The 25,849-nt window shown below is 38.1% G+C and overlaps 1 protein-coding gene across 16 annotated transcripts in view; it reads right to left on the bottom strand.

Annotated features, from left to right (window-relative positions):
* CNKSR2 (connector enhancer of kinase suppressor of Ras 2) overlaps nt 1-25,439 on the bottom strand; it is a 276,938-nt gene extending 251,499 nt beyond the window's left edge. For all 16 annotated transcript variants that reach the window (XR_014835808.1, XR_014835809.1, XR_014835811.1 and 13 more), the window contains exon 1: nt 24,952-25,439. Coding sequence is in view for 12 of the 16 variants with exons in the window: in XM_021080286.2 (XP_020935945.1) it covers nt 24,952-25,015 (64 nt within the window). In the remaining 4 variants the exon portion in view is untranslated. The remainder of the gene's footprint in view (nt 1-24,951) is intronic.
* Nucleotides 25,440-25,849: the final 410 nt, after the last annotated feature.

The following is a 25,849-nucleotide window of genomic DNA, read 5'->3' as shown; positions in this document are numbered from 1 at the left end:
AACATTAATTTTTCCTGGGACTTAGACATTTGAGAAACATTTCAGTTACACCATGTGCCAGTTTGCCATTTGTCATGGAACATGAAGAGCCCAGGTGGCTGCCAATGATGCGAACTTTTCCTACTGGCCCCAGAAGTATGACTAAGTGCTTGTCCTGAGGTGACCACACTTCTTAAGTTGTCAGGAAAAGTGTTATTATTCCATTTTTGACAGCAGCGATCAGAAAATGTACATAATGCCACAGTTCATTCTTGAGTGATTTTTACATAATTATGCCTGCCTTAAAAGCATGACAAATCTTGAAAATATAATATCTAAAACTTAATATGTAAAAGGAAGTAATTGCTAAAGGATAGCAAATGCCATTAGAAAGAAATTTAGAATGGAAAACACAATGGCATTTCAGAGGTGAAAGAAAAAGTACTTTAAATTTTCATCTAGTTATTGAATACTTGATAGCATATCTAATACAAGAGACCCAAACACATTTTTAACTTGGAAAAAATCCATTAACATGTTTGCTTCCATTTCACTAAATACTTTTATTTAGTCATTTCTCTCTATTTGGCATTCATATATTTATTAAAAAATAATTACCGAAATCTCACTGTGGTCATGAAATTTACAAACCACTGACAAAAGCAAATGTCACACTGTTAAGTTATTTCAGATTTTAAATAAATAAATATTCCTTGAAATCAGAGACTCCAACTGTTGAGGCTTTAACTAACACTGAGATGTAGGAATGTTGGAAAGAGAAAAGAATGAGAATAGTATAAATGGTGCAATATCTACTACATAGAAGAAGGAAATGTTTAAAAATAGGCATCAAGGAGGACATCACCATAAATTCTGTGAACAAATGTTGAAATAACTCAGTGGCCTTGATCTTTCAAACATACTTTTTTGATGTATCAAAGACAACTATTTGTATTTGGCTGGGACCAATTTACTCTAATATATTAATTCTAGTAGTGTGAAAGTTATTTAAGTGATACATAGTTAAAGAATACAGGGTCAATTTAGAGTCTGAGGTGCATGTTTATCATAAAATAATTAAAAATGAGTGAATTATAATAGACTATTCAGCATAGAAAACCACTCATTCAGCTCTAAACACACCATAAAATCTACTCTGTGTTCAGATTTGGATTTAATCCTGTTGCACTGGACTATATTAACAAACTGCAAAGCCTTAGAAAATGAGATTTAAAATCACTGAGTCATAGCACACAGAGATTAGAAGACCATCAGAAGTTTTTCTAGCACTTAATAGCATTTTAACTCCCTATAAATGGGGTTGGGCATTCTCTGAATCTTACATCTGATTACATAAAATGAAATCTAAACCAAACATTCTTAATGAGGGGATTATTCTATGAAGTGGGCCTGCTGCATGTGTTAATCAAGACGTGCTCTAGCTTTGACACCAGTGATCAAAAGAATTCACTCTCTTTTGTTCCTAACAGAGATGTTTTTATAACAATGAAGAGACCTATGCATATTTTCTGAGCTCTCATATATTGAGTTCTTTTTGTTTTTGTTACTAGAAAGATATGTGAATCTAGACAAGTTCTTTAACCTCTCTGAGCTCAGCTGCTTCCATGTAATACGATGATGGCATAGGACCAAGAGAGTTCTGTAAGTTCTTTCTGGTTTTAACTTATCAATTCATCTCACAGAGAACAAGAGTGTCAACATGTAGAGAAACTAAGCATGTTCTTTTATAAAAGAAAAGTTGCAAATTGTTTTAACTAATGATGTGTTTCAATAAAGGCACACAAGTACTGTATTTGAGTTTATTGCAAATTTGTGTATCAAATATACTTAAAACCACAGATGTTAAAGGTTTGTAAAAATACCTGTAAATTTTGCTAAGAATTATATTACATTCATTAATATAAATCTGTTTGATGCATTCACATATACCTAGAAACAACTTAAAACTATTGCATTACATAGACGATTTTAAAAGGATGATTTAAAAATGAACAAGAGCAAAAAGCTTTTTTTTTAGATACTCTATATCAAATTGCACATATCACATGTTCTAATTTATGTTTTTCTTGGTCTTGTGAATGAGTTTGTAATTCATATATATATATATATTTATTTATTTATTTGGCTATACAAGTGGCATGTATATTAGGCCAGGATCTAACCTGCACCACAGCAGTGATTCAAGCCACAGCAGTGACAACGCTGGATCATTAACCTACTGAGCTACAAGGGAACTGTCATACTTTTATTTTTATATAGTAAGAGTTTTCAGCTACCTGAAAAAAAATTTTTTTAACATTACCTAGAGTTAGGCAGAGAAAGAGTATGAGGAGTTAGACTACCCAAGGTACTAGAAGGTATTTGCTCAATGGCCTGCTTGCTAAACTTAAGTTCCAATTATTGGTGGTGAAAAATTATATAAAAAAGGGGAAAAAAGAAAAAGCAAAAAGAAGATTTGTAACCTAGTAGGAATTTGCCAACCAGAATTTGCAAAAGCATTCTAGCACTGATGGCCTAGATTTAGGGGATTCAGATTCACCTACATCAAAAATACATCTTCTGTTTTTGTTACAAACAAGTCTTTATATAATGTATACGAAGTTTTAAGCCTCCCATTCAATTTATAAGAAAAAAAATTTAGCTTTCTAAATATTCAGAAATCCCAATTGTCACTAAAGTAGATATGAAGAAAAGCAAGAATGCTCATCACTTAACTGCTTCTAAACCAAATATGAGAAGGAATTAAAAATTTAGAATCAGAGAATCTTAGAGTTTTATTTTTATAATGATTTTTATTTTTTCTATTATAGCTGGTTTACAGTGTTCTGTCAATTTTCTATTACACGTAAAGTGACCCGGTCACTCACACACACACACACACACACACACATGCACGCACATATATCCTTGTTTCTCACATTATCCTCCATTATTCTCCATCACAAGTGACTAGATATAGTTCCCAGTGCAGAGTTTTAAAGAGAACATATCACTCAACATTCTTTTATAGCAAGAAAAATCAGAAGTCCAAATTATTTACTGTAGCTAACTCTTATAAAAGTATAGCTCTCTCAACCACAAGATCTCATTTTAAAAATATATTCATTCAGTTTAAAATTTACACAGTATCTAAAAACAAGCTGCAAATGGCTCAGGGGCAACCAAAAAATTCAAATGGTTTTCAAAGTTTGAGTAGAAGAATAAAATCTGTCATATTATTGTCTCCTGTCATTTGGACACATACAGTATCAAGAAGATGGAGGAAAGGTAGTAACAACAACAAAATCATGGAGAACACTATTTCTCAAAAGCTTTAAAGTCAACATTGCTACACTGACTAAAAGAAGGCTCTTGGAGTTCCCACTGCGGCGCTTTTCTGTGGAAAAGAATCCGACTAGCTGGCCTTGCTCAGCGGGTCAAGGATCCGGCACGGCCGTGAGCTTTAGTGTAGGTTGCATATGCGGTTTGGATCTGGCGTTGCTGTGGCTGTGGTGTAGGCTGGCAGCAACAGCTCTGATTAGACTCCTAGCCTGGGATCCTTCATATGCTGCGGGTGCGGCCCTAAAAAGACAAAAAGACCAAAAAAAAGAAGGCTCTTAATCTATTTCTGTATTTAAAAAATCTTCTAAACCAAATTTTATGTGTGAGTTGACATAATTTACATGAGTGTACCAATGTTGAATACATGGAGCATTTTTCCAAGGAAAACACAAATGCAAGTCAACATGTGAAACCTAATGAGAAAAACAAAACTGGCAGTTTTTAAAAAATCTAGCATACAAGCATTGGGAAAGTACACCTTCCAACAACCATTCTATAATAAAAAACATGGGGACTAATTTGTAGTCTTAATGCTTCTCAACTGTCCTCAATCCAAATACCACTTGTGACACATGAATGAGAAAAGGCATTGTTTTGTCAGTGATTGTCTCTTGTTTTCAATGATCCAAGCTCAGATGAATTGGTTCATTTGTTTCTCACAACTGACTGTTTCTCCTATGAAAAGTCATTTCATTCTTATCACTTAAGTGGAGCTCTAGTGCTCATAAGTGCCTGTTATTTTCATTACACAGAATTGGTGTTTAATAATTTTGATCATCATATATATGTCTATGATAAGAAAACTATTATATTCCAATCCTCTGACAATGGCTGAGAAACGAAATTACAGTGATCATGAACCTTTTGGAAAAATAAAACTGAGAAGTATGAGGAACCATGATATGCAAGCTCTACTACTGAGAGGAGGTTTACACTGCTTCGGACTTAGCCACAGCTGAGAAATGGCTACACACAAGACAGAAAGAAGCTTAGAGTTCCTGCCACGGCACAATGGGTTAAGAATCTGACTGCAGCAGCTTGGGCAGCTGCAGAGATGGAGGTTTAATCCCCAGCCCAATACTGTGGGTTAAAGGATCCAGCATTGCTGTGATTGCAGCTAGCATTCAATCCCTGGCCCAGGAACTTCCATACACCGTGTGTGTGGCCATTAAAAAAAAAAAAAGACAGAAAGACTCTAGTAAGAGGAAGAGCTTTCAGGAGAAAGCTAGTGACCTTAAATTTTAAAATCAGTAGAATTTTCTTTGTTTGCTATATCCAGTAATTTATTTCTAAATTGGAATACTTAAAAAATTCTTTTCCACAAAAGTTATTTTAAAATCCTGTTTGGTAATTAACAAACTGTTTTTGCCAGTGTCAAAATGTTACTCCATTTCTATTCAGACTTCATGTTGACTATTCTTCAGAATTCCCTATCAAGTACATTGTCCTTACCTTCATTTTTAGATAAAGAAACCGAGGGTTTGAGAAATGAAGAGATGAGTTAAACATACATGACGGGATAGAATTCAGGTTGGAGCACAAGTGGAGAGATTTCCAGATCCAACTCAATACCTCAGATAATTTGTGTTGTCCTTTACATACAGTGCTTCCGACTAGATATTTGTCCCTTTAATCTTTTTTTATTCATCTGTATGAAATGTAGAGATGGAGGAAGTACGGGGTAGGTTAGGGGACTGAGGCTTTTGGCACGGCTACAGGTGATAAAGATGTTTTCAGCAGCCTTGAAAGCCATCATCTGGCATTTTTATTTGGGAAAGAGGAACATTACATTCATGGCAGCCTGCAAGACAGTGGTTGCTATACAATAATTACTCTTAATTAACTTCTCTGAAGAACTTGTGTCCATCTGCACTCTGAAAAAGCTTCCAAGTCTACTTCTCACCATCTGTATTTCAGAAGTCATGCATATCACACAATTTGTTTCTAACATTCTGTTTTTAATTGTTATGAGACTATATGATCGTGATAGCTAGTCATCCTAAATCTGTAGTTTTGTTATGAAAAGTATCATTGGAAAGCTGTAAAAAAAATTTCAATCTAAATGTTGCCCACCTATCCTGGGACAGATTCTATCCTGGGATAGATACGGGAGAATCCTGGAAAGTCAACCCATCTCTTCCCGTCACATATTCAAAGACAGCTTCAAATCCTTGATATTTAAGGTACAATCTACAGAGATTGGGTTTTTGTTGAAAATTTCTTTAAACGCAAAACATGCTCACCTTACTAAAACAAAACAGAAAAAAATAAATTCTTCATTCCTGTGAACATAACTTAAAAAACACCTTGCACACACACAAAAATGTAAGTATTTCAGAGAGAACGTGAATGCATATCTAGGCTCCTACTCACAGAGCATAAAATCAAGAAAGGAAAGGGATATTTACCAGCAAGCCAGGGAGACAACCCTAAGACAATGACATAAACATTAGCAGAACTTCACAGTTTCATAGAGGTGGGTTAATAACAAAGAATCAAGTCGAAACTGTGATAAACATAACATTTCAATTTATTGGGCAAGAAAAAAAAATCAGGTTAATGCATTAAATTTCCAGTCACAGCTTATCTACTTATTACCAGAGCCTGTTCCTTTCAGAATTTTCACAACAGTAACCTAGAAAACAAGGAACATCTTAATGAAAAAGACATGGGCATAAGGCACAAATATTAAAGCAGTTCTGTTCTGAAATCAAATGTAATCTCTTGGAGATGTGACCAAAGGAGGTCTTAAGTAACAACCATACTTGCGCCCAAAACTCAGCTACTAAACACACTACATGGCCCCATGATACAATGAAAATTAGGTTTACATTTAATGACAAAAAGAAAAATGGTGACTTCCTTGCAGAAAAGCAATGGGAAAAGGTCATTTAGTTACATTCAATTTCAGTATATCTGCCCTAGGCAAATATCTGCACTAAGTAAATATACATGCATATTTATATACACATTTATATATGCAGCTTAAAATCAATTATTATAAACCACATTTATCTGCTCAAAAATTTTCATGCCTTGTTTAACATTCCTAAACAGTGTCTGCAGGAAACAGAAACTACAATTAGAGAGTGTTGGGAATCAGGCTTTGTTAACAAGGTTTAGAACAGCACACTCTTCTGTCCAAGAGTTTAACTGCAAATCTGTTAGCAGTGACGTAAAAAAGGAGATGGAGCTAACTTTGGGTGGTCTCCATCCCGTCCCAGTCCCATGCACATTCACTTCCCTTTTCTGAAACACATTTCCTGATTACCAAAAGGTTAAAAACAAAAACTAATCAAGCAAAAGATTAGTGTGAGTAGAAGGAAAAACAGTTATAACAGTCATTCAAAAAATTTTTCACATGTGGCAGAGCATGAGGTTTACACAGAAGCAAAGAGGTAAGGCAGAGGTTCTTGTAGCCAGGCCAGGTTCGAAGTTTCTTTTGGGAGCATTTTGAGTATTGTGAGGAGTAGGAGGTTATCACAATGATCAAGTTACTGAACGACTGCAAGGTGAATGAATGTAACAGTCCCACACTAAAGAACTGCCTGTATCCCATATGAGTTTTTTCTTTCTATTTGAAAGAGTGTATTATTAACACTTAGAAAAAGGCAAACCAGGGAGTTGTGGCTCAGAGGTAATGAACTGGCTGGTATCTGTGAAGACATGGGTTCGATCCCTGGCCTCAATCAGTGGGTTAAGGATCTGGCGTTGTTGTGGCTGTGGTATAGGCCGGCAGCCATAGCTCCACTTCAACACCTAGCCTGGGAACTTCCATAAGCCTCAGGTGCAGCCCTAAAAAGCACACGCACACACACACACACACACACACACACACACACACACACACACACAAAAGGCAAACCAAAGTTATTTCACATATGAGATTCTGCTTATCTTTTGGTATTACCAAATTTGAAAATTTAAATCTAATTTTTTCATGTAAATAAACTTGTAATTTCAGAATAGTTTTAGGTCTACAGAAAAGTTGCAAAAATAGTCTACCTCTCCTGTATACCTCCCATCCATATTCTATCATTAACAGCTCACATTACTGTGACACATCTGTCACAACTAAGGAACCACATGGTAAATCGCTCTTAACTAAACTCCACACTTAACTTGGATTTCAATAGTTTTTTTCCTCTTGGGCTTTTTCTGTCTCAGGATCCTAAAAGACCATAATACAAATAATCCTCATCTCTACTTAGCCTCCTCTGGTCTGTGAGTTTCTCATTTTCCTTGTTTTTGACAACATGACAGTTTTGAGGAGTATTAGTGAGGTAATTTGTAAAATGTCCAAAAATCTGGAATGGTCTGTTTTTCTCATGGTTAGACTGGAATTATGGGTTTTGGGGAAGGAAGATCACATAGGTGAAGTGCCATTTTCTTTTCTTTTTCTTCTTCTTCTTCTTCTTTTTTTTTTTTTGGCTTTTTAAGGCTGCACATGCAGCATATGGAAATTCCCAGGCTAGGGGTCAAAGTGGAGCCACAGCTGTCAGTCTATGCCAGAGCCACAGCAACGTGGAATCAGAGCTGTGTCAGTGACCTACACTCCAGCTCACGGCAATGCTGGATCCTTAACCCACTAAGCAAGGCCAGGGATCGAACCTGCATCCTCATGGATACTAGTCAGATTCCTTCCACTGAGCCACAACAGGAACTCCTGAAGTGTAATTTTCACAACATCATATGAATAGTATACACTATCAACATGACTTATCAATGATGATGCAAACCTTGATCACCCGGCCAATGTAGTGTTCACTAGGTTCCTTCACTGTAAAGTTATATTTTCCCTTCTCTCACTATACTCTTTGGAAACAGGTCACTAAGTGCAGGCCACAAAAAAAAGGGGGGAGTTAAGTGTCACCTCCTTGAGAGAAGAGTACTTACATACATTATTTGGAATTATCTGTATAGGAGATTTTTCTCTCCTCTCATTTATTTATTCAGACTTTTTAATATCAGTATAGGCTCACTGATACTTCTTTTATAAACCCAATACTACTTTCGTTGCTCAAACTGTTCCAGCTTCAGCAACTGAGAGCTCTTTCAGAATGATTCCCAAGTCTCTGACATGCCCTCATCATTTTGTTTTTTGAGCACTTCCTTACTTTTCTGGCACTATAAGATGCTCCATGCTCATCTTAAATCTTCCCTCCTCAGTTCAAGAATCTGCCATTTCTTCATAAAGCTGTGGTTCCTTTTAATATGACTTTTAAGTGTTTAACAGGAATTATCAGAGTGGCATGCCAAATAGTCTAGCCTGTAAGCCATTCTAATACTCATTTTTATGCCAGTGTCTATCAATACATTCATTCTTCCATTTTCTTGTACTTAACATGGAATGACTTCTGAGCTTACTCCCTGCTTCTCTTAAATCCGTGAATGCTCTTAAGCAGGCAAACATATCAATGAGTATTTTTTTTAGTACAGTCATGTTAAGCACCTACATATAGAAACCTATCTTATTTTTATAAATTATTTTTCTTGTTTATTACAATAGGGCATTACAGTGATTTTTTTTTTTTGGTCTTTTTGTCTTTTTTGTTGTTGTTGTTGTTGTTGTTGCTATTTCTTGGGCCGCTCCCACGGCATATGGAGGTTCCCAGGCTAGTGGTTGAATCAGAGCTGTAGCCACCGGCCTACGCCAGAGCCACAGCAACGCGGGATCCGAGCCGCGTCTGCAACCTACACCACAGCTCACGGCAACGCCGGATCGTTAACCCACTGAGCAAGAGCAGGGACCGAACCCGCAACCTCATGGTTCCTAGTCGGATTTGTTAACCACTGCGCCACGACGGGAACTCCACAGTGATTTTTTAAAATAATGTGAGAGGTAGGTTTTATTATTAATGAATTTTATACCAAGAGACATTAAATAGAGCATGTCATATAAAGGTGGTACTGAGTCCAAAAGGATCGATGTAGGGAAAAAGAATAATGTAGACTACAATGTGTAGGCTTTATTTGGCTTCTGATTTAAGGGGGAAAAAACCTGTAAAAATACTTACAACATTTATGTAACTAGAAATTTGAACTAGATATTTAATATTAAGAAACTTTGGTGTAATAATATTGTATATTATGGGGTGTATGTGCTGAATATATATATATATATATATATCATACAGATATTTAAATATATCTGATCACACGGCCAACATAGTGTTCACTAGGCTCCTCCACTGTAAAGTTATATTTCCCCTTTTATATATATATATATATATATACATATATATATATATATGTCTTTTTAGGCCACACTCGTGGCATATGGAGGTTCCCAGGCTAGAATTTGAATTTAGGACTGGGCCACAGTCACAGCAACGCAGGATCCAAGCCACATCTGCCACCTATACCACGGCTCATGGCAATGCCCGATCCTTAACCAACTGAGTGAGGCCAGGGATCAAACCCACATCCTCATGGTTCCTAGTCGGGTTTGTTACCACTGAGCCACAATGGGAACTCCCAATGAATATATATTTAAGTGCTTACTTTTTAGAGATACATACCTGTCTTAATTTTTTGTGATTTTATTAGTGGTACATAAGTAGAAAGAAAAACATTACTAGATCCCTAGGTATTATTTTGCTCTATTTATTTTCTCTGTGTCAGTCACAACCGTAAAAATAAACTCGCAAAGCAGCCTCATTTGAAGAAAAATATCAAAATTAGAAACCATTTAAAAGTTTAAACATTAGACACATCTTAAAATTAATGCAGATGGAGATTCATGATGTTACCATAATTCAAAGTCTTTTTTACCAGACCACCTTTATCAAAACAGGATGTCAGCTTTTTCAAAGACAGTAATGAAATTCTCAAAAACATACTCAAACAAAATTAATTTTAATTTGTATGGACTTTAAAAGATAATGAGCACAGGAGTTCTCTGGTGGCCTAGCATTCAAGGATCTGGTGTTGTCACTGCAGAGGCTTGGGATCAATCCCAGTTCGATCCCTGGCCCGGGAACTTCCACATGCCACAGGTGCAGCCAAAAAATTTTTTTTTAATTTTTAAAAAAAGAGATAATGAGAAGTTCCAGTCATGGCTCAGTGGTAACAGACCTGACTAGTATCCATGAGGACGTGGGTTAAATCCCTGGCCTCGCTCAGATGGTTAAGGATCCAGCGTTGCTGTGAGCTGCGGTGTAGGTCGAAGACGGGGCTTGGACCCCGAGCTGCTGTGGCTGTGGTGTAGGACAGCGGCTATAGCTATGATTAGACCCCTAGCTTGGAAACCTCCATACGCTAAGGGTGCAGCCCTAAAAAGACAACGAGAGAGAGAGAGAGAGAGAGAGAGAGAGAGAGAGAGAGAGAGAGAGAATGAGCACATTAAGAGAGAAAAAGTACTTTAGATAATCAAATGGACAAGTTGCTAAGGCAACTTCAAAATAGTTGGTAATTACCACAGTTCACAGATGATGTTCTTTTGTAAATGTCTACTGTTCTGGGTATTGTGGTAGCTTTCATTAAAAGTGAGAGACTTCAATTCATTCTCTCCACAACCAGAGAAGAATTAAAGTTGTTTTCACTTATTTTAAAAATTCCAGCCTAAAGCAAACGCATCTCAATTCTATTAAAGGAAAACAAGAGATAGAAAATATTATCCTTGTGTTTTTACTTTGAACATATCTTACTTTAGGTTCCAACAATACATGTTAGAACATATATTTTAGATACACATGCAAAACCATGTGTATTATTCTAAAACATAATATAGATGGAACTATACCTATAATTACCATTTTACAAGTAATCAACTGATCAAATATCTCTAGCTCAACTTGACCACTCTATATTTTACAATAATGTCACAATAGTTTCTTGGCAGATGATGATTAAAGTTTCTCCAGCATACAAGGTTTTTTGTGTTTGATTCATTACACTCTCATGTCATATCACAATTTGGTCTATGATAAAAGAATTTCTAAACAAAAACAAAACAATCTGGGGAGAACAATTACCATTTAGTAGGTAGGTAACGGGTTCCAAGCTAAAGAAATGTACTGAATAAAGTCTGCTGTTCAAAGAAACACTTATGAAATGTAGACAATACTAACCCCTACTAAGTAAATATGAAGAGCAGAATACAACCAAAGCCATTAGAGGTGTAATTCATTTTATTGCACTTCACTTTACTGTACTTCACAGATATTTTGTTTTTTCCAAATTGAAGGTTTGTGGCAACACTGCATTAAGAAAGTCTATAGGCACCATTTTTCCAACAGCATTTGCTCACTTCATGTCTCTGTGTCAACTTTTGTTAATTCTCACAATATTTCAAACTTTTTCAATATTATATTTGTTATGGTAATCTGTGATCAGTGATCTTCAATGCTACAATTGCAACTTGCTGAAGGTTTAGGTGATAGCATTTTTTAGCAATAAAGTATTTTTTAATTAAGGCATATACTTGTTTTGGCATAATGCTGTTGCACATTTAATAGATCACAATAGTGTATAAACAGAACCTTTATTTGCACTGGGAAATTCATGTGATTTGCTTTATTGCCACATTTGCTTTATTTCAGTGGTCAGGAACAAACCCACAATATTTCCAAAGTGTGTCTGTATTTGCAGTAAAATGACACATCTATTATCAGGCATTGTTACTTTTTTGGGGGGGGGATTTTTTCTTTAATTTATAAGCACATATTAAACATATTCTTTAAAATATTCTATGTTTTTACTCATATTCACTCTTACTGGAAGTATAAGTTCTTTTTAGAAGAATTTATTTTTTATTGAAGTAAAGTATATTTACAATGTTACTTTAGTTTCAAGTGTACAACACAGTGATTCAATATTTTTATAGATTATACTCCATTTATAGTAATTATAAAATATTGGTTATGTTCTCTGTGCCATACATTACATCCTTGTAGCTTATTTATCATATACATAGCAGCTCATACCTCTTAATCTCATTCCCCTATCAGCCCTTCCTTCTACCCCTCTCCCAAGTGGTAACCACTAGTTTGTTCTCCTTATCTATGGGCTTGCTTCTGTTTTGCTACATTCATTTGTTTTACTTCTTAGATTACCCATATAAGTGAAAACAATGTCTTTTTCTGTTGGACTTACTTCACTAAGTATAATGTCCTCCATGTTGCTGCAAAGGGAAAAATTCATTCTGTTTACGGCTGAGTAATATTCTATTGTGTGTGTACATGCATGTGTGTGTGTGTGTGTGTGTATATATATATATATATATATATATACACATCTTCTTCATCTATTCAGCGTTGATGGACACTTAGGTGCTTCCATATCTTGGCAACTGTAAATAATGTTTTGAACACTGTGGTGCATGTATCTTTTCTAATTAGTCTTCTCATTTTCTTCAGATACATACCCAGGAGTAGAATTACTATGTCATATGATAATTCTATTTATTTTTAATTTTTTGAGGAATCTCTATACTGTTTTCCACAGTGCCTGTGCATTCCCAGCAACAGTGAACTAGGGTTCCCTTTTCTCCACATCTTTGTCAACATTTATTATTTGTGTTTTTTTTTTAGTTTTTTCTTTTTTGCCATTTCTTGGGCCGCTCCCATGGCATATGGAGGTTCCCAGGCTAGGGGTCTAATCGGAGCTATAGCCACCAGTCTACACCACAGCCACAGCAACTCGGGATCCGAGCCACATCTGTGACCTACACCACAGCTCACGGCAACGCCAGATCGTTAACCCACTGAGCAAGGCCAGGGATCAAACCAGATTTGTTAACCACTGAGCCATGACGGGAACTCCTATTTGTGGTATTTTTGACAACAGCCATTCTGACCAATGTGAGGTGATATTTCATCGTGGTAGTGATTTCCAGTTCCCTGATGGTTAGTGAGGCCGAGCATCTTTTCATGAGGCACCATGTACTTTTATTAAAAATCCTCTGAAAACAAAACACCTCCGCATAGGGTTGGTAGTAGCGGTAGCCTAAAGTAGATCTTTTCCTAGGTCTAGACTCAGAAGAGGAGAGCATCAAACTCCTGGAGTTCACTTCAAAATAAGAAGGATGTCAGCAAGAAAACAGTTGAATGTGGCATCTTTGCCACCAGCTAAAGTCCTATTACAAGTGGAAACTCTTAACCACTAACAACCTCCCCCCACACACACACCCCAGAGGTCAAAAAAGCCAAGAATCACAGCCCACACTAGAAAAAGTAGGTCTGAAAAAGAGGACATCCATCCACATCTTTTAAAGTATTCCCAGGATTCCTCTCACGTCATACCTACCTCTGGTAGAAAGGCAAGGTATTTCAGAGCCAGTTAGAAATTCCTTCAAATTCCACTTCTACTTAATATTTATTCATTCTTCAAAATATTTATTCAACACCTGCTCAAAAAATTTGGGGGTATATAGGACAAGTCATTCAATGTTTCTAAGGAAAAGCTTCTTCATCTGTAAAACAGAGATAATTCTAACCTTTCAGAGATAGGCCAGGCATAAGATAATACAGGGAAAGCACCTAGAACAGTACATGGTATTCAGTAAACAATCGATAAATACTATCTATTAACAGTTCTGTCTCTGAAGATTGCCAATAGAATGAAACTTCTTAATTTAAAAAAATCTGACATTTATCATGCACTTGCTATGTGCTAGGCATCATTTTAAGCATACTACAACCTAAGAGTAGGTAATATCGCCTATACTTTACACAAATGAGAAAACCTCACAAGTTATTTACACTCTCCCTCACTAAGATCACAGAGCTAGGAAGTAACAGAGCCTAGATATAACTAATCCAGGGATTTGATTTCAAAGTACTCTTTACTATATACTAAACAGAGTGAATTTTTAAAACAATTCAATGAATTTTATTATATTTACAGTTGTACAAGCATTCTCATGAATTTTTAAAAGGTAGAAAATTCAGAAAAAATTTTAAAAGTCTGAAGATAATTATACACAGGAGTTCCCATCGTGGCACAGTGGTTAATGAATCCGACTAGGAACCATGAGGTTGCGGGTTCGATCCCTGCCCTTGCTCAGGGGGTTAAGGATCCCATGTTGCCGTGAGCTGTGGTGTAGATCACAGACGCGGCTCAGATCCCGAGTTGCTGTGGCTCTGGCGTAGGCCGGCAGGTACAGCTCTGATTAGACCCCTAGTCTGGGAACCTCCACATGCCATGGGAGTGGCCCAAGAAATGGCAAAAAAAAGACAAAAAAAAAAATTATACATAAACGTGAACTGTGTTCTTAACCCACGAAAGTCTAAATCTAACCCAGTAGGTGAGAAGAAAATAGTTAATGTTCAATCTAATTCCACCACTGAACAGTTGCACATCTCTGTTGAGCTGCTTAACTTCCCTGTAACTTACATGGAAAGGGGTATTAACAACTGTCCCTTATTTCAATTGTAAGTAGTGCTAATAACAATAGAAGCGTGAAATGTGTAAGACCTGTCTAACATGGGTCAAAGAGAAGAAGAACCAAGCTGTATTACCGAATGTTTGCAAAAATATTCCAAAAAATAAAAATAAAAAATTGTGATCCCAGCTAAGCATGCAGAAATTCTAACTAAAAATACAGCTCATTTCTAGCTCACATATTTTCAGTATGGAAATGGCTCCTGGCAAAGCAAAGTACTTGAAAACACTACGTACTCCAGGGTCAAACAATTTCTTTCCAATCTTGACTACGTTAATAGATTGATCAGCATCAGCAAAGCCTTTCTTCACATACCGAGAATAAATTTCAATGGGAACCTATTGAAACTGTCAAAAAACCCAAATTAATGGAACTGTAATTAAGATGTTTTTATCATCAATATACTTAAAGCATTTTGTTGAGGGAGAGATTAGAAAGAAAAATCATCTAGTTTTAAATATTCCATAGAACTAGCTTCTCTCTGCGTGTGACAATTCAACATCAAACTGAAAGCCTCTGGTCTGACAGCTAGAAGGCAAGGGAGCAGCCTTCTAGATAAGAAACCTTCTGCCATTGATTTAATGCAACACTGGTGCAAACAGAGACTGTCACAAAACTCACCATGTAACCAATACAGAGGGAAATGGAGAAAGAGCACCTTGCCCTGTCATCCCTAAGTTGGCTCACATCACACTGAACCTGGTTTCCACAAAGGTTCTGGCAGGCAGAAAGAAAACCTAGCTACTGGACTATAATGTCTGTTTTGAGCCCTAGTAGAAAAAAACTCTACAACATTTTCTCTTTTATTTTTTATTTTTATTTTTTTTATTTTTAGGGCCGCACCCACAGTATATTGAAGCTCCCAGGCTAGGCGGTCGAATTGAAGCTACAGCTGCCAGCCTACGCCACAGCCACAGGAACGCTGGATCCGAGCCTTGTCTGCGACCTACACCACAGCTCATGGGATCCTTGACACACTGAATGAGGCCAGGGATCAAACCTGCATCCCCATGGCTACTAGTCAGGTTCGTTACCGCTGAGCCACAAAAGAAACTTCCATTTTCTCTTTTATATATTTTTAATAGCTGGGTAGCTTGTTTTGAAAGCCAAAATATAAATGAGTTACATAGGAGTTCCCACAGTGGTGCAGTGGGGTTAAGAACCATAGTGCAGCAGTTTGGATCTGAGCAGAAGTGTGGGTTTGGTCCTCAGCCTGGCACAGTGGGTTAAAGGATCTGCTGCACAGCTTGATTCAATTCCTGGCCTGAGAACTCCACATGCTGAGGGTGCAGCCATAAAATGAGAAAAATAAAATAAATGAATTACACAAAATTAAAATATGAATTTTCTGCTCAGTCAGGAAAAAAAAATCACAAGTTCCCAGAATTATCAAACATTTTGGGAGTTCCCATCGTGGCTCAGTGGTTAACGAATCCGACTAGGAACCATGAGGTTGCGGGTTCAATCCCTGGCCTTGCTCAGTGGGTTAACGATCTGGCGTTGCCATGAGCTGTGGTGTAGGTAGCAGATGCAGCTTGGATCCCGCGTTGCTGTGGCTCTGGTGGAGGCTGGCGGCTACAGCTCAGATTGCACCCTAGTGTGGGAACTTCCATATGCCTCGGGTGTGGCCCTAGAAAAGACAAAAAAAAAAAAAATTGAAATAATGTTGATAGTTGAAAAAAAGTATATGAAATAAACTCTCACTTACACATATAAAAAATACCAAAATTATAAGAGTTCAGCTAATGTTATTGAAATTACTCATTCAGCATAACTTAGAACTCATATTTCAGCGTTTTTATTAATAAATTACATTATAAATCTAACATCTTGCTAGAAAATAGATTCTTTCATAATCATTGGTTAAAAAAGTTGGAAAAAAATAAAATCCAGGATCAAAGTCAGTCTTGCATTGATTTGTTATAGATATTACTTCAGAAACCATGTTCCAAGCCCATTTTAAACATAGCAGATGTAGCTTAAGCAAACAAAAAGTTCCAACAAACAAACAAAAAAGATATTGGGCAACACTTTAAAAGCAAACAAAAATGCGATCTGTTCTTATTAATCATCTTATCAGAAGACTATCCAACCTACCTCATAAAACTCATTTCCAAGAATATCAATGTCAGGTAAATATAAAACAGACAAGTATGCTATATTTGATATTAGCTTTGTAACAATGATTTTATGGTGGCAAACCAGAATACAATAATGCCATTGTGAGTTTTGGTTTATTTAATAAATCTGAGTTTTTAAAACAATTTAATGTTGTGACAAAATATTCAATAGATGAATACAGAAAACTAAAACAGTGGTTATTGTACTTTAGTAAAATTTAAAATTCAATGAATTTATGCAAATCTCCATAACCCTTTCTTTCCTGAAACTGCAAGAGTAAGATTAAGATAATGAAAACTTCTATTAGAATTAATGATGTAATTTAAATTGAAATTGAATGAAAAATTAAATATATCTTTAAAGTTTAAAAAAATTCTACATGTTTAATGGTTATTTGTAATTCAAATTAGGGCACAATTGCAATCCATTGTTTTGCTGTACTAGCTAGAACATTTAAGCCTGAAGGTGTTTTGTTAAGCATTAACAGAGAGGCAAAACTACGTTAAAAAAAAGTCTTAAAAATTTCACTTACTCTGATTTATGTTTTAACCATTCTAAATTTGGGGGGAGGGACACAAATTATTAGAAAAATCTCTATAACCTGCCTACTAGTGATTATCCAGTGGCAATGAATTCACAAAAAATCCGCATGCACAATCTGTATTCAACAAGTTATGTTTAGAGTAATGCTCAACATAGGTTCTTAATGAGCACCCTTCAAAAATTAGTCCAAGTAAATCCACATTTCGCTTAAAAAAGCAAAATTCATTTTTTAAAAATCAGGGTGAGATGAAAAATTATATAAGAAATGCTGATTTAAGATGCATTTTAAATATATCAATTTTATTCCTACTAGCAAAAATGTAAACTCAACATTAAATATAATAAAGATAATGGTTCTCATTAAGCTAAAGGGCTGCTTTTTATTTTATCCTCCAAATTAACAAATAAATTTCCTGTTCTTCTCACAACAGGAAAATACATTTTAATTTCTTATATGAACTTTTTAAAACTTTAAGAGGACAAATTTAAGGTATTTTTTCAATTCTATCATGCATCCCAAAATATGCAGTTCTTTTAAAAACATCAAAATGAAGAAAACGATTAGTAAATGTGTATGAAAGAAAATAAATGCTTAAGAAAGGAAGTACGTAATTTTAAAATAATGTTTGCTTATTGTGTTGGCCTATTAAATGACATCAGCAAATAATATTTACAGCATAAATTCCAGATTCACTGAAATTATCAGTGAAGTATTTAATATTTCTTAACAAGATGAATCTAAACCATGGTCACTGAACTGGCTACAGAAACACAACTGTGAGACATGGACAGAGCAACCCTACTTCCACTGTATTCTCGCACACAATATACAACTTGGTGCTGAAGTATCCATTAGAAAATTATAAGGATTTTATTATGTGCATCGTCATTTAGGAAAGCAGATTTGCTGACAGACCAGTGATTTGTGAATAAATTTATTTATTTCCTTCACTCAACAAATATTTCCTCAGTACCTACTTTTTACCAGACACCTTCTTATTCAGTTATGCAAAAAGATGGGTTCCCCGCCTGCATTAAATAACCATAAAAATTAAGGTGAAAATGAAATTGGCAAATGGGACAAAGAACATATACAAGGTACCATAACTGAGGATTGGATGTGATTCAGGTATTCAGACAGGTTTTTCTGAGGCAGAGGAGGGGAGGCCTGAGATAAGGAGGATGAATAGGACTTGAGTGCTTGAAGAAAAAGTGCAAAGGCTCAGGGCTGGGTAAACAGGACTGAAAAAAGGCAGGTGTAGCTAGTGCTAGGAATGAGGTTTACCTCACAGGCCATAGCCAAACCTTCAAGGGTCTTATTTGTCATTTTAAGGACTATGATATTTACCCTAAAAGCAGTGACAAAGCATTAAATTGTTTAAGCTGACGGGGGTGAGAAGTGAAAGGATAGGGTTGGATGAGAACCATTCTCATGAAGTTCATCCTGACTACAGGTTTATGGATCAAACAAAGTAAGATGCTGTAATCATGGTATTGACTCAAAAGAGATTTCATCCTTTGCAATAGGAGAAAGAAAGGAAGCGGAGCACATTAATTTTTACCATTTCTAAACCCAACCACCACTTCTCCAACTTTTCCACTGATATACTCCTAATTGCTGAACGGAGTGTACTCAGAACCGTGGGAGATCTAGAAAATGCAGCTTTAAACAGCCTGCTGCAAGCCTAAACTTCCTGTTAGGCCTCTGGTCTCATCTTTAAAATCACGCCAATCTTGCTTTCTATACCATGAATATAACATCACTGTGTTTTAATATAAAAATGTTTTAAAATACTTAGCAAAAATCAATTCTTTGGCTTCTTTTGATCATTTGGCTCCCACAACCACAGAAATGTACCATTTGGGGGAGCACAGGCCTATGCTATGCATGAAAACAGAATTCACTCACTGAACGTTATTCAACACAATGATCCAGTCTGCTATTCTTCAGCCAGACACTAGACTATGACACACTCATAAAAAAAAAAAGCTTTAGACTCCACTTTTTCCCCAAATTTCTTACCCTCCTTTCCCCCCCACCTTTATATTAGTTCCAATGATCCATCCTTCTAGAACTCCTCATAGAAGCTAAAGTTTCATCGTTCACAACAAGCCTTATGTGTGAGATGCTGTAGGGAAGTCACATAGAAAGCTAAAAGTCATTAAGAACAAATTAAGTCCTAATCTGAAGTCACTCTGATATAAATGAAAATGAAAACTTATCATTGCTTTAAGAACATCAAGATTTAAAAGCTCATCTTCATTCTTCATGTAAGAATCTGGATCAGTAAAATTCTAAATATCCAACAACAAAATGTTAATGATGTAATTAATCTTCAAAATAATTCATTTTAACATTATTTCCAAATTATTCCTTAGAAACAGATTTGAAACAGCTGTACCAATTCAATACACATTCTTTGTGGGCTTATTTTTGGCAGCCAAAGTTTTATAATGTGGTATTTATTTAAACTCAGGACATGATGAGAGTTTTATTGTCTTTGTGAAATGCAGATTTGTTCCTGTACTTTTGTGCCACCTACTCACCCTCCTCCCTCACTTTCCCTCACTGCCCACCTCTCTCCTTCAACCAGACAAACCTAGACACAACCCTTCTGGTTAATCACCCAATCTTAACCCTAGAGTCTCCTGCTGTGCTTTTACATTTAGAATACTTCTCTCTTGAAAATGCCTTAATTAAACACACTGGTTAAAACCCCACCTTCCCCATGGGCTCTTTCCTGACTTACTAAAATCATCTTCTCTTACTTTTGGTGCTTGAATACATATGCAAACGCTTAAAATTTACCAAATGCACTAGTTGGTACCTGTCGGTCTTGGCACAGATTTGTCAATGTCACTGCCATCCCTTACAGAGATTAATTTCTCCAAAGCAGGGAATAATTTATTTAAGTCCACCCATTAAAGCACCTTCCATGATGAAGTAAGAAACAGAATACATCTACATTAAATATACTTTTTCCCCTACCTTCCACTAAATCATGAGTGTTACCTTAAGAAGAAAATATTAAGGACACTATAAACAAAGTGTTTCTTGTGAACTAAACTCCACATATCAAAAAGGAAATTTTCCTCTTTGTATAAAATTATAAGAATTACTGCTCCAAAAATGTAAAATCCAAAGTAGGTGATTGGTGGTTACCATCTAGTCACATTGCACTGAGAAAAAAATTAATTTTTCAAAAAGAGGTGATAGCACCTATTTGATTCATTAACATACATTTTTTTTTCCTTACCATGTATACTTCTGAAGTTCCTGCCAGAAAATTATTTCTTATCTCTCTCAAGAAATTTTAACTCAAAATTTTGACATTTTCCTTCACCTCATTAAGATAAATCTCCACTTCCTATGACGGGGGGAAAAATCACTAAAGAGCATCATACCTGTCAAAACTTCTTTCCCTTATCGGACATATTTTCTGCTACAGCATTTAAACTTTTATACTAAACAGACCTTATTTCATCACTGAATTTTCCTCTTTTTTAGGGTTGTATGCAAAATGGTGGTTTTATCTTTATTTTTTAATACCTAAAGTAGTGTATTTCATTTCCTATCCTCAAGAAGGCTGAGTCATCAGGATAGAAATTAGAAGTCAGTGAATGCTTCTTAAAGAAAATGGTTTATAGTAAACATGAAAGAGCAGAGCAGTTAATTGTGGGATGGCTTAGTAGGCTATCTTAAAATTTTTAGATTATTTTAGGAATCATAACAATACAAGAGTGGATGGAGGTAAATCACCTTAAAAGAAGACCAGCAAAATGGGGCCTCTTGGTTGACTTTGAAAACAATAAGCCATTTTATTTGATCCAGAAAGAGATTAGAGATCACTGGGAAAATGTCATGAAGGGAGCTGGCCTCAGAGAATAACTTTATCTTAGTCATGTGGATATTTTGAAAGAGTTTCTAAGTCAGAGTGGTGTGAGAGGAAAACTGGAATTATTGGGTGTGACATGGACAAGAAAAGTGAATAATAAAATTAATAATAGGGGCCCTAATGTATTCAGGGCTTTTTGCTATATTTCCGTGGGCAAAAAAAAGTTGACTCAAGCAGCTGCAGATTATGAAATATTTCCAAGCCCTGAAAGTGAACAGATAGGAGCTGAGAAATAATGTGTTTTAAAGTAATAGATTGAACAAAAATTAGAAACAGTTATTGGCCTACTTCTCTACCTATAGCTTTTTCCAACAACAGCTTGGCTTTTATTTACTGTAAAATGGTTTAGGTTTTAAAGTTTTATCAAAACTACAAGAGGACTGAATGCAACTTCAACTGAAAAAGGTTGGGTTCAAACACTAAATGTTGAGTATTTGATCTTCTCAAAATATTTTTATAAAATTAATTTTTAAAATTAATTTTGAAGGCTATGAGATACTTTCAAATAGACTGAAGTATTATCAAGATAATATGGAATATAAATGCTTAGTACACTGATTCATAAGGAGTTCATATACTTACTGGAACTAACGCTGACACTGTGTCACATCAAATTTCTATTGTCAGCAGAAAATCCAGTGAGTATTGGATTTCACAAATAGTAAAGTTAGGGTGAGCAAAAAAAGGAAGTTTTTCCTTATAGCTTTCTTTAATAATAATTAACATAAATTTAATACTTATGTCTCCTTCAAATGTATTTTAATTAAAAGTAATAAAGTAAATTGCAATGTACATATGGTTCAGCGGAATTAATCTTGAATATATTCTACTAAAATTTAATAATCTTGTCAGCCCAGGATTTTTTTCCCCTATTTTCCTCCCTGCTGCCCAAGTTTCCATTACACTTCCATACATTGTCTGGAAGCATTTAAATATATAGCCATGCTATTCCTACACACTTAATGGTTCAGAATTTTCTGTTTTAGTGAAGAGAAAAATACCTTAGAAAGACCATAAAGCATATACCTTATTAAAGCATATACCTATGATGGTGACTAGGTAAAAGCATCTACTATATTACATACGCTTTCAGTGTTAAGGATGATGAAACCGACATATTAGGAGCATGCTTTAAAGAACTCCCACAAGGCAGCAGTTGTTCAAAAGTCCTGTTCACTCAGTGCTAAATGAGGTTTAGCCATTCCAAAGCAACAGCCTATATTAATTGACTTTTAAACATAACTGCATCTGAAGAAAGGGTGAAAAGTATTTTTAAAATGTGTTTTGTAAAGTTTACTTGGTGGAAGGTGTACGAAGGGAAAAATTAATTAAGGTAACAGTGTAAGTTAATATTTGAGGAAATATCTGCTTCAGCCAACTATTTTTTTACATCTTATTTTCTGAGAGCATCTAAAATCAAATTTATATGACAATCATGGAAATTTCAGCAGTAAGCAGCTTGGGACTTGAAATATACAGATAATGTTATCAGTTATTCTCTTTCAATTTAATGTATACAAAGATACACAAATTCTGTCTTTTCAAATAGCTCTAAAATGTGGCACCAACAGGTATGAAAATAAGTTATTCAACTTAAATATAGCAATCATTTAAAATCACAGCTAATGATACTAGCCCAAATGCAAAGAAGCTGTATTTTAGTTTGGAGAGCTTTTTAAAGACTAGTGTACTGAAAAATGAATAATGTGTGTCAGAACATGTACATCATATGCATCAGTGGACCTAAAGTGTGGAGAGGGGGAAACTGCAAAAATATACTGGAAGGGTGGGAGGTGAAGAAGATGGAGTATGCAGCACTCACTACAAGCATCATGGGAATTTGTGAGAGGTAGTCTCTGAAGGTAATCCGACTCCATGGAGCCAAGATAGCTTTTGACTGTTTCAGTAACAGACTCAAACTAAAGCAACCTTTAGGAAAATTCAAAGGAAGGGTTTCAATTAAGCATTCTTGCATGTACCCTGACTCTTTCTTCCATGACTGAGAAACACAAGACAGATGTTTGTCTGCATTTGACAATCCAAAGCGGGGGAAAACTGGTGGGAATCTAGGAAAACGGAATTTCAATAGCAAATATGAAAAGAGAAGAAGAAACACACAGAAAAAAATGAGCCACTGCAGGACTTTGTCTTAGTCATGGCACCCATGGCACCTTAGCACAATGCACCGCACACAGGGGGGCAGTCGATAAATAATGAATTCGATTTAATTCAATACAGTCTCATTTGTACTGTGCTTTGCAGTTACAAAGCACTTTCCACATATTAGAAAAGAAAAACTAAATAAATGAACAATAAAGGGGCCAAGTAGAGGAATAAAAGGAAAGCAAGTGGATAAAGGAAAATCCATAAAAGCAAGCAAGAGGCTGAAAAGGTTCAGGGGAAAAAGGAAAAAAAAACAACACCCAAAAACTGAGTTTCTCTCTGTGGTTCTCAATCACTTCCAATCACTCTGCATTTCGTTCGAAAGTACCTGGAGCTTAGAAAGTCTGACTGTTAAGCAAGCCCTAAGAAGGGGCTCCCTCATCTTCGGAACGGGCATTTTCAAATGATAAGTATGCCTTTGGTCCCTGACTAATCAACCCAGAGTTTGTGCCTAGGAATAACCACGAGCAAAGCTCTGATACCTCCCAAGTGTGGCCAGGAATCCCTTTCTCCATCCCATCCATACCCTGTCATCATTCTCCAAATCTTAGGAATCTTGGGGCTGGGAGGGGGGCGCAGTGGTCGTGAACAGGCCCCTTAACTCAGACAACAGAGGGAGATAGTGAGGCAGGAAAGCCCAGGGACTAGAGAAAAAGCCCACGTTTGAGACTAGGAGGGCGAGAGTCTGTAAGTACGGTTATTAGAAATTGACAGGGAAAAAAGGGGAGAGTCTTCAAGATGGAAGCAATGAGGGGGCACCTGAATGCGCATCACCTTACACTTGGCGTCGAGCCCCCAGTAAAAAGCTGTAAGGTCCAAAGCCTCAACCGGTCAGAAGAGGAGGCAGAGGATGCGGGGAGGATGCACAGGAGGAAGCCACAGATACCAATGCAGATGCCGTCCCAGGGGAAGCATGCTTTCCTATCCCCCAAAGTAGCGCATCCCCTGAGCATCCTCAGACCAATTTGGGGTAGGGGGGGGCCTTCCCGGATCAAAACCCGGGAGGCCGCGCGTCTTGACCCCATTATGTGGGCTTAAAAGTTGCCGGGAGAGTTGGCGCTAGAAAAGGCACTTGGCAGGGGCGGCCGCCGAGGGGGCGTCTGGATTCCCAGGAACAAAGGGGCCGGGGAAGGGGCGACCGCAGGAGCAGGTCCCTGGGGACGCCTCCCTGAGGGGAGAAATCAGAATCGCCACGTCCTCCCTGCCTGGGGGCGCTGAGGGGAGCGAAGGGCCGGAAAGATGGACAAGGATTCCGCCGCCCGGCTTCCAGCTTCCCATCGGGTCGCGCCCGCAACCCCCTCTCTCTCCGCGCCCCTCTCCCGCTGGGAAACCACTGGCTGGAGACAATAGGAGACCGGGATCCCGAGCGGCTGTCAGCCTCGGAGGACCCCCTCCCCGCGCCCCAGAATCAGCCGGCGGCAGCCCCGATGGCGGGCTCGGCCGCGGCGGGCGTCCCTTCCCTCCCGCGCGCCGGGACCCCACACCCAGGGGTCGCCTCGCCCTCCGCACAGCGGGCATTACCTTTCATCCAGTCCACTACTTGACTCGGAGACCATTTGCTCACCGGTTCCATGATCAGAGCCATGGGCACGGAGTCGGGTCCGCGCGGGGCGCGGGGCGCGGAGCTCGGACACAAAACGAACTCAGCAGCCCTAGCCGCCCCCAGGTGGGGTCCCTCGCTGGCCGCTGCCTCGCTGGGAGGGCGGCGCGGAGAAGGCGGCTTTTGTGTGTCGAGTCTCCTGGTGGCAAGGTCTCTTAACAAACGGCGGGCAAGCAGCGGTGGGAGCGGCGACGGGGAGGGAAAGGCGCCGGGGTCGCGTCTCCGCGCCGGCTCTGCTGGCTCCCCGCTGAGGCTGCCGCTGCTGCCGTGGCTCTGCCACTCCGCTCGGGTCTCCGTCCCTCCCGGGCTTCAGTTCATGGCTTGCACTGCCGAGGGTCGCAGCGCTAAAGGAATGAGCCGCCGCCGCACGTCCGCAGCCAACTTGCCCGTTCGCCTCGTGCGCGGGAGTGAAGCCCCCGGCACGACCAGCCGCCCGGCGGAAATGACGAGGGGCCTCCTGCCACCCAAAATATCTCTCCGCAGCCCTCGGGTGCGGGGCGCGCGCGCCACGAGCCCCCCGCCCGCTCGCTGCCGCGCGGTCCCGCCCCCAGGGCCGACGGCGGGCGCGCGAGGCGCGTGCGCGCGCCGGCACGAGCCCCTATCCCGGGGTCTGCTTGTCAGTCAGGCAGGTGCGGGCGGCTCGCAGCGTTGAGTACCCGCCCCGCGGGCCGCCCCGGGACGCAGGCCGGCGAGGAGCGCGTGCGCGGTGGCGGCGGCAGCGGCGGCGGCGGCGGCGGCGGCGTCTCCGGCCCCAGCCCTGTGTCTGTCGGTGGGTCGGGCAGTCAGGTGCCGGCGGCTGGAGCGCGGCTCCGAAGGGCC

This window comes from Sus scrofa, chromosome X (assembly GCF_054392235.1).
Source record: "Sus scrofa isolate SSC_HxYL_T2T_F1_AM1 chromosome X, Sscrofa_HxYL_maternal_Yorkshire_Landrace_v2.0, whole genome shotgun sequence".
Lineage (NCBI taxonomy): Eukaryota > Metazoa > Chordata > Mammalia > Artiodactyla > Suidae > Sus > Sus scrofa.
The sequence above is the reverse complement of the archived record's forward strand: the minus strand, read 5'-3'. Positions and strand labels throughout refer to the sequence as shown.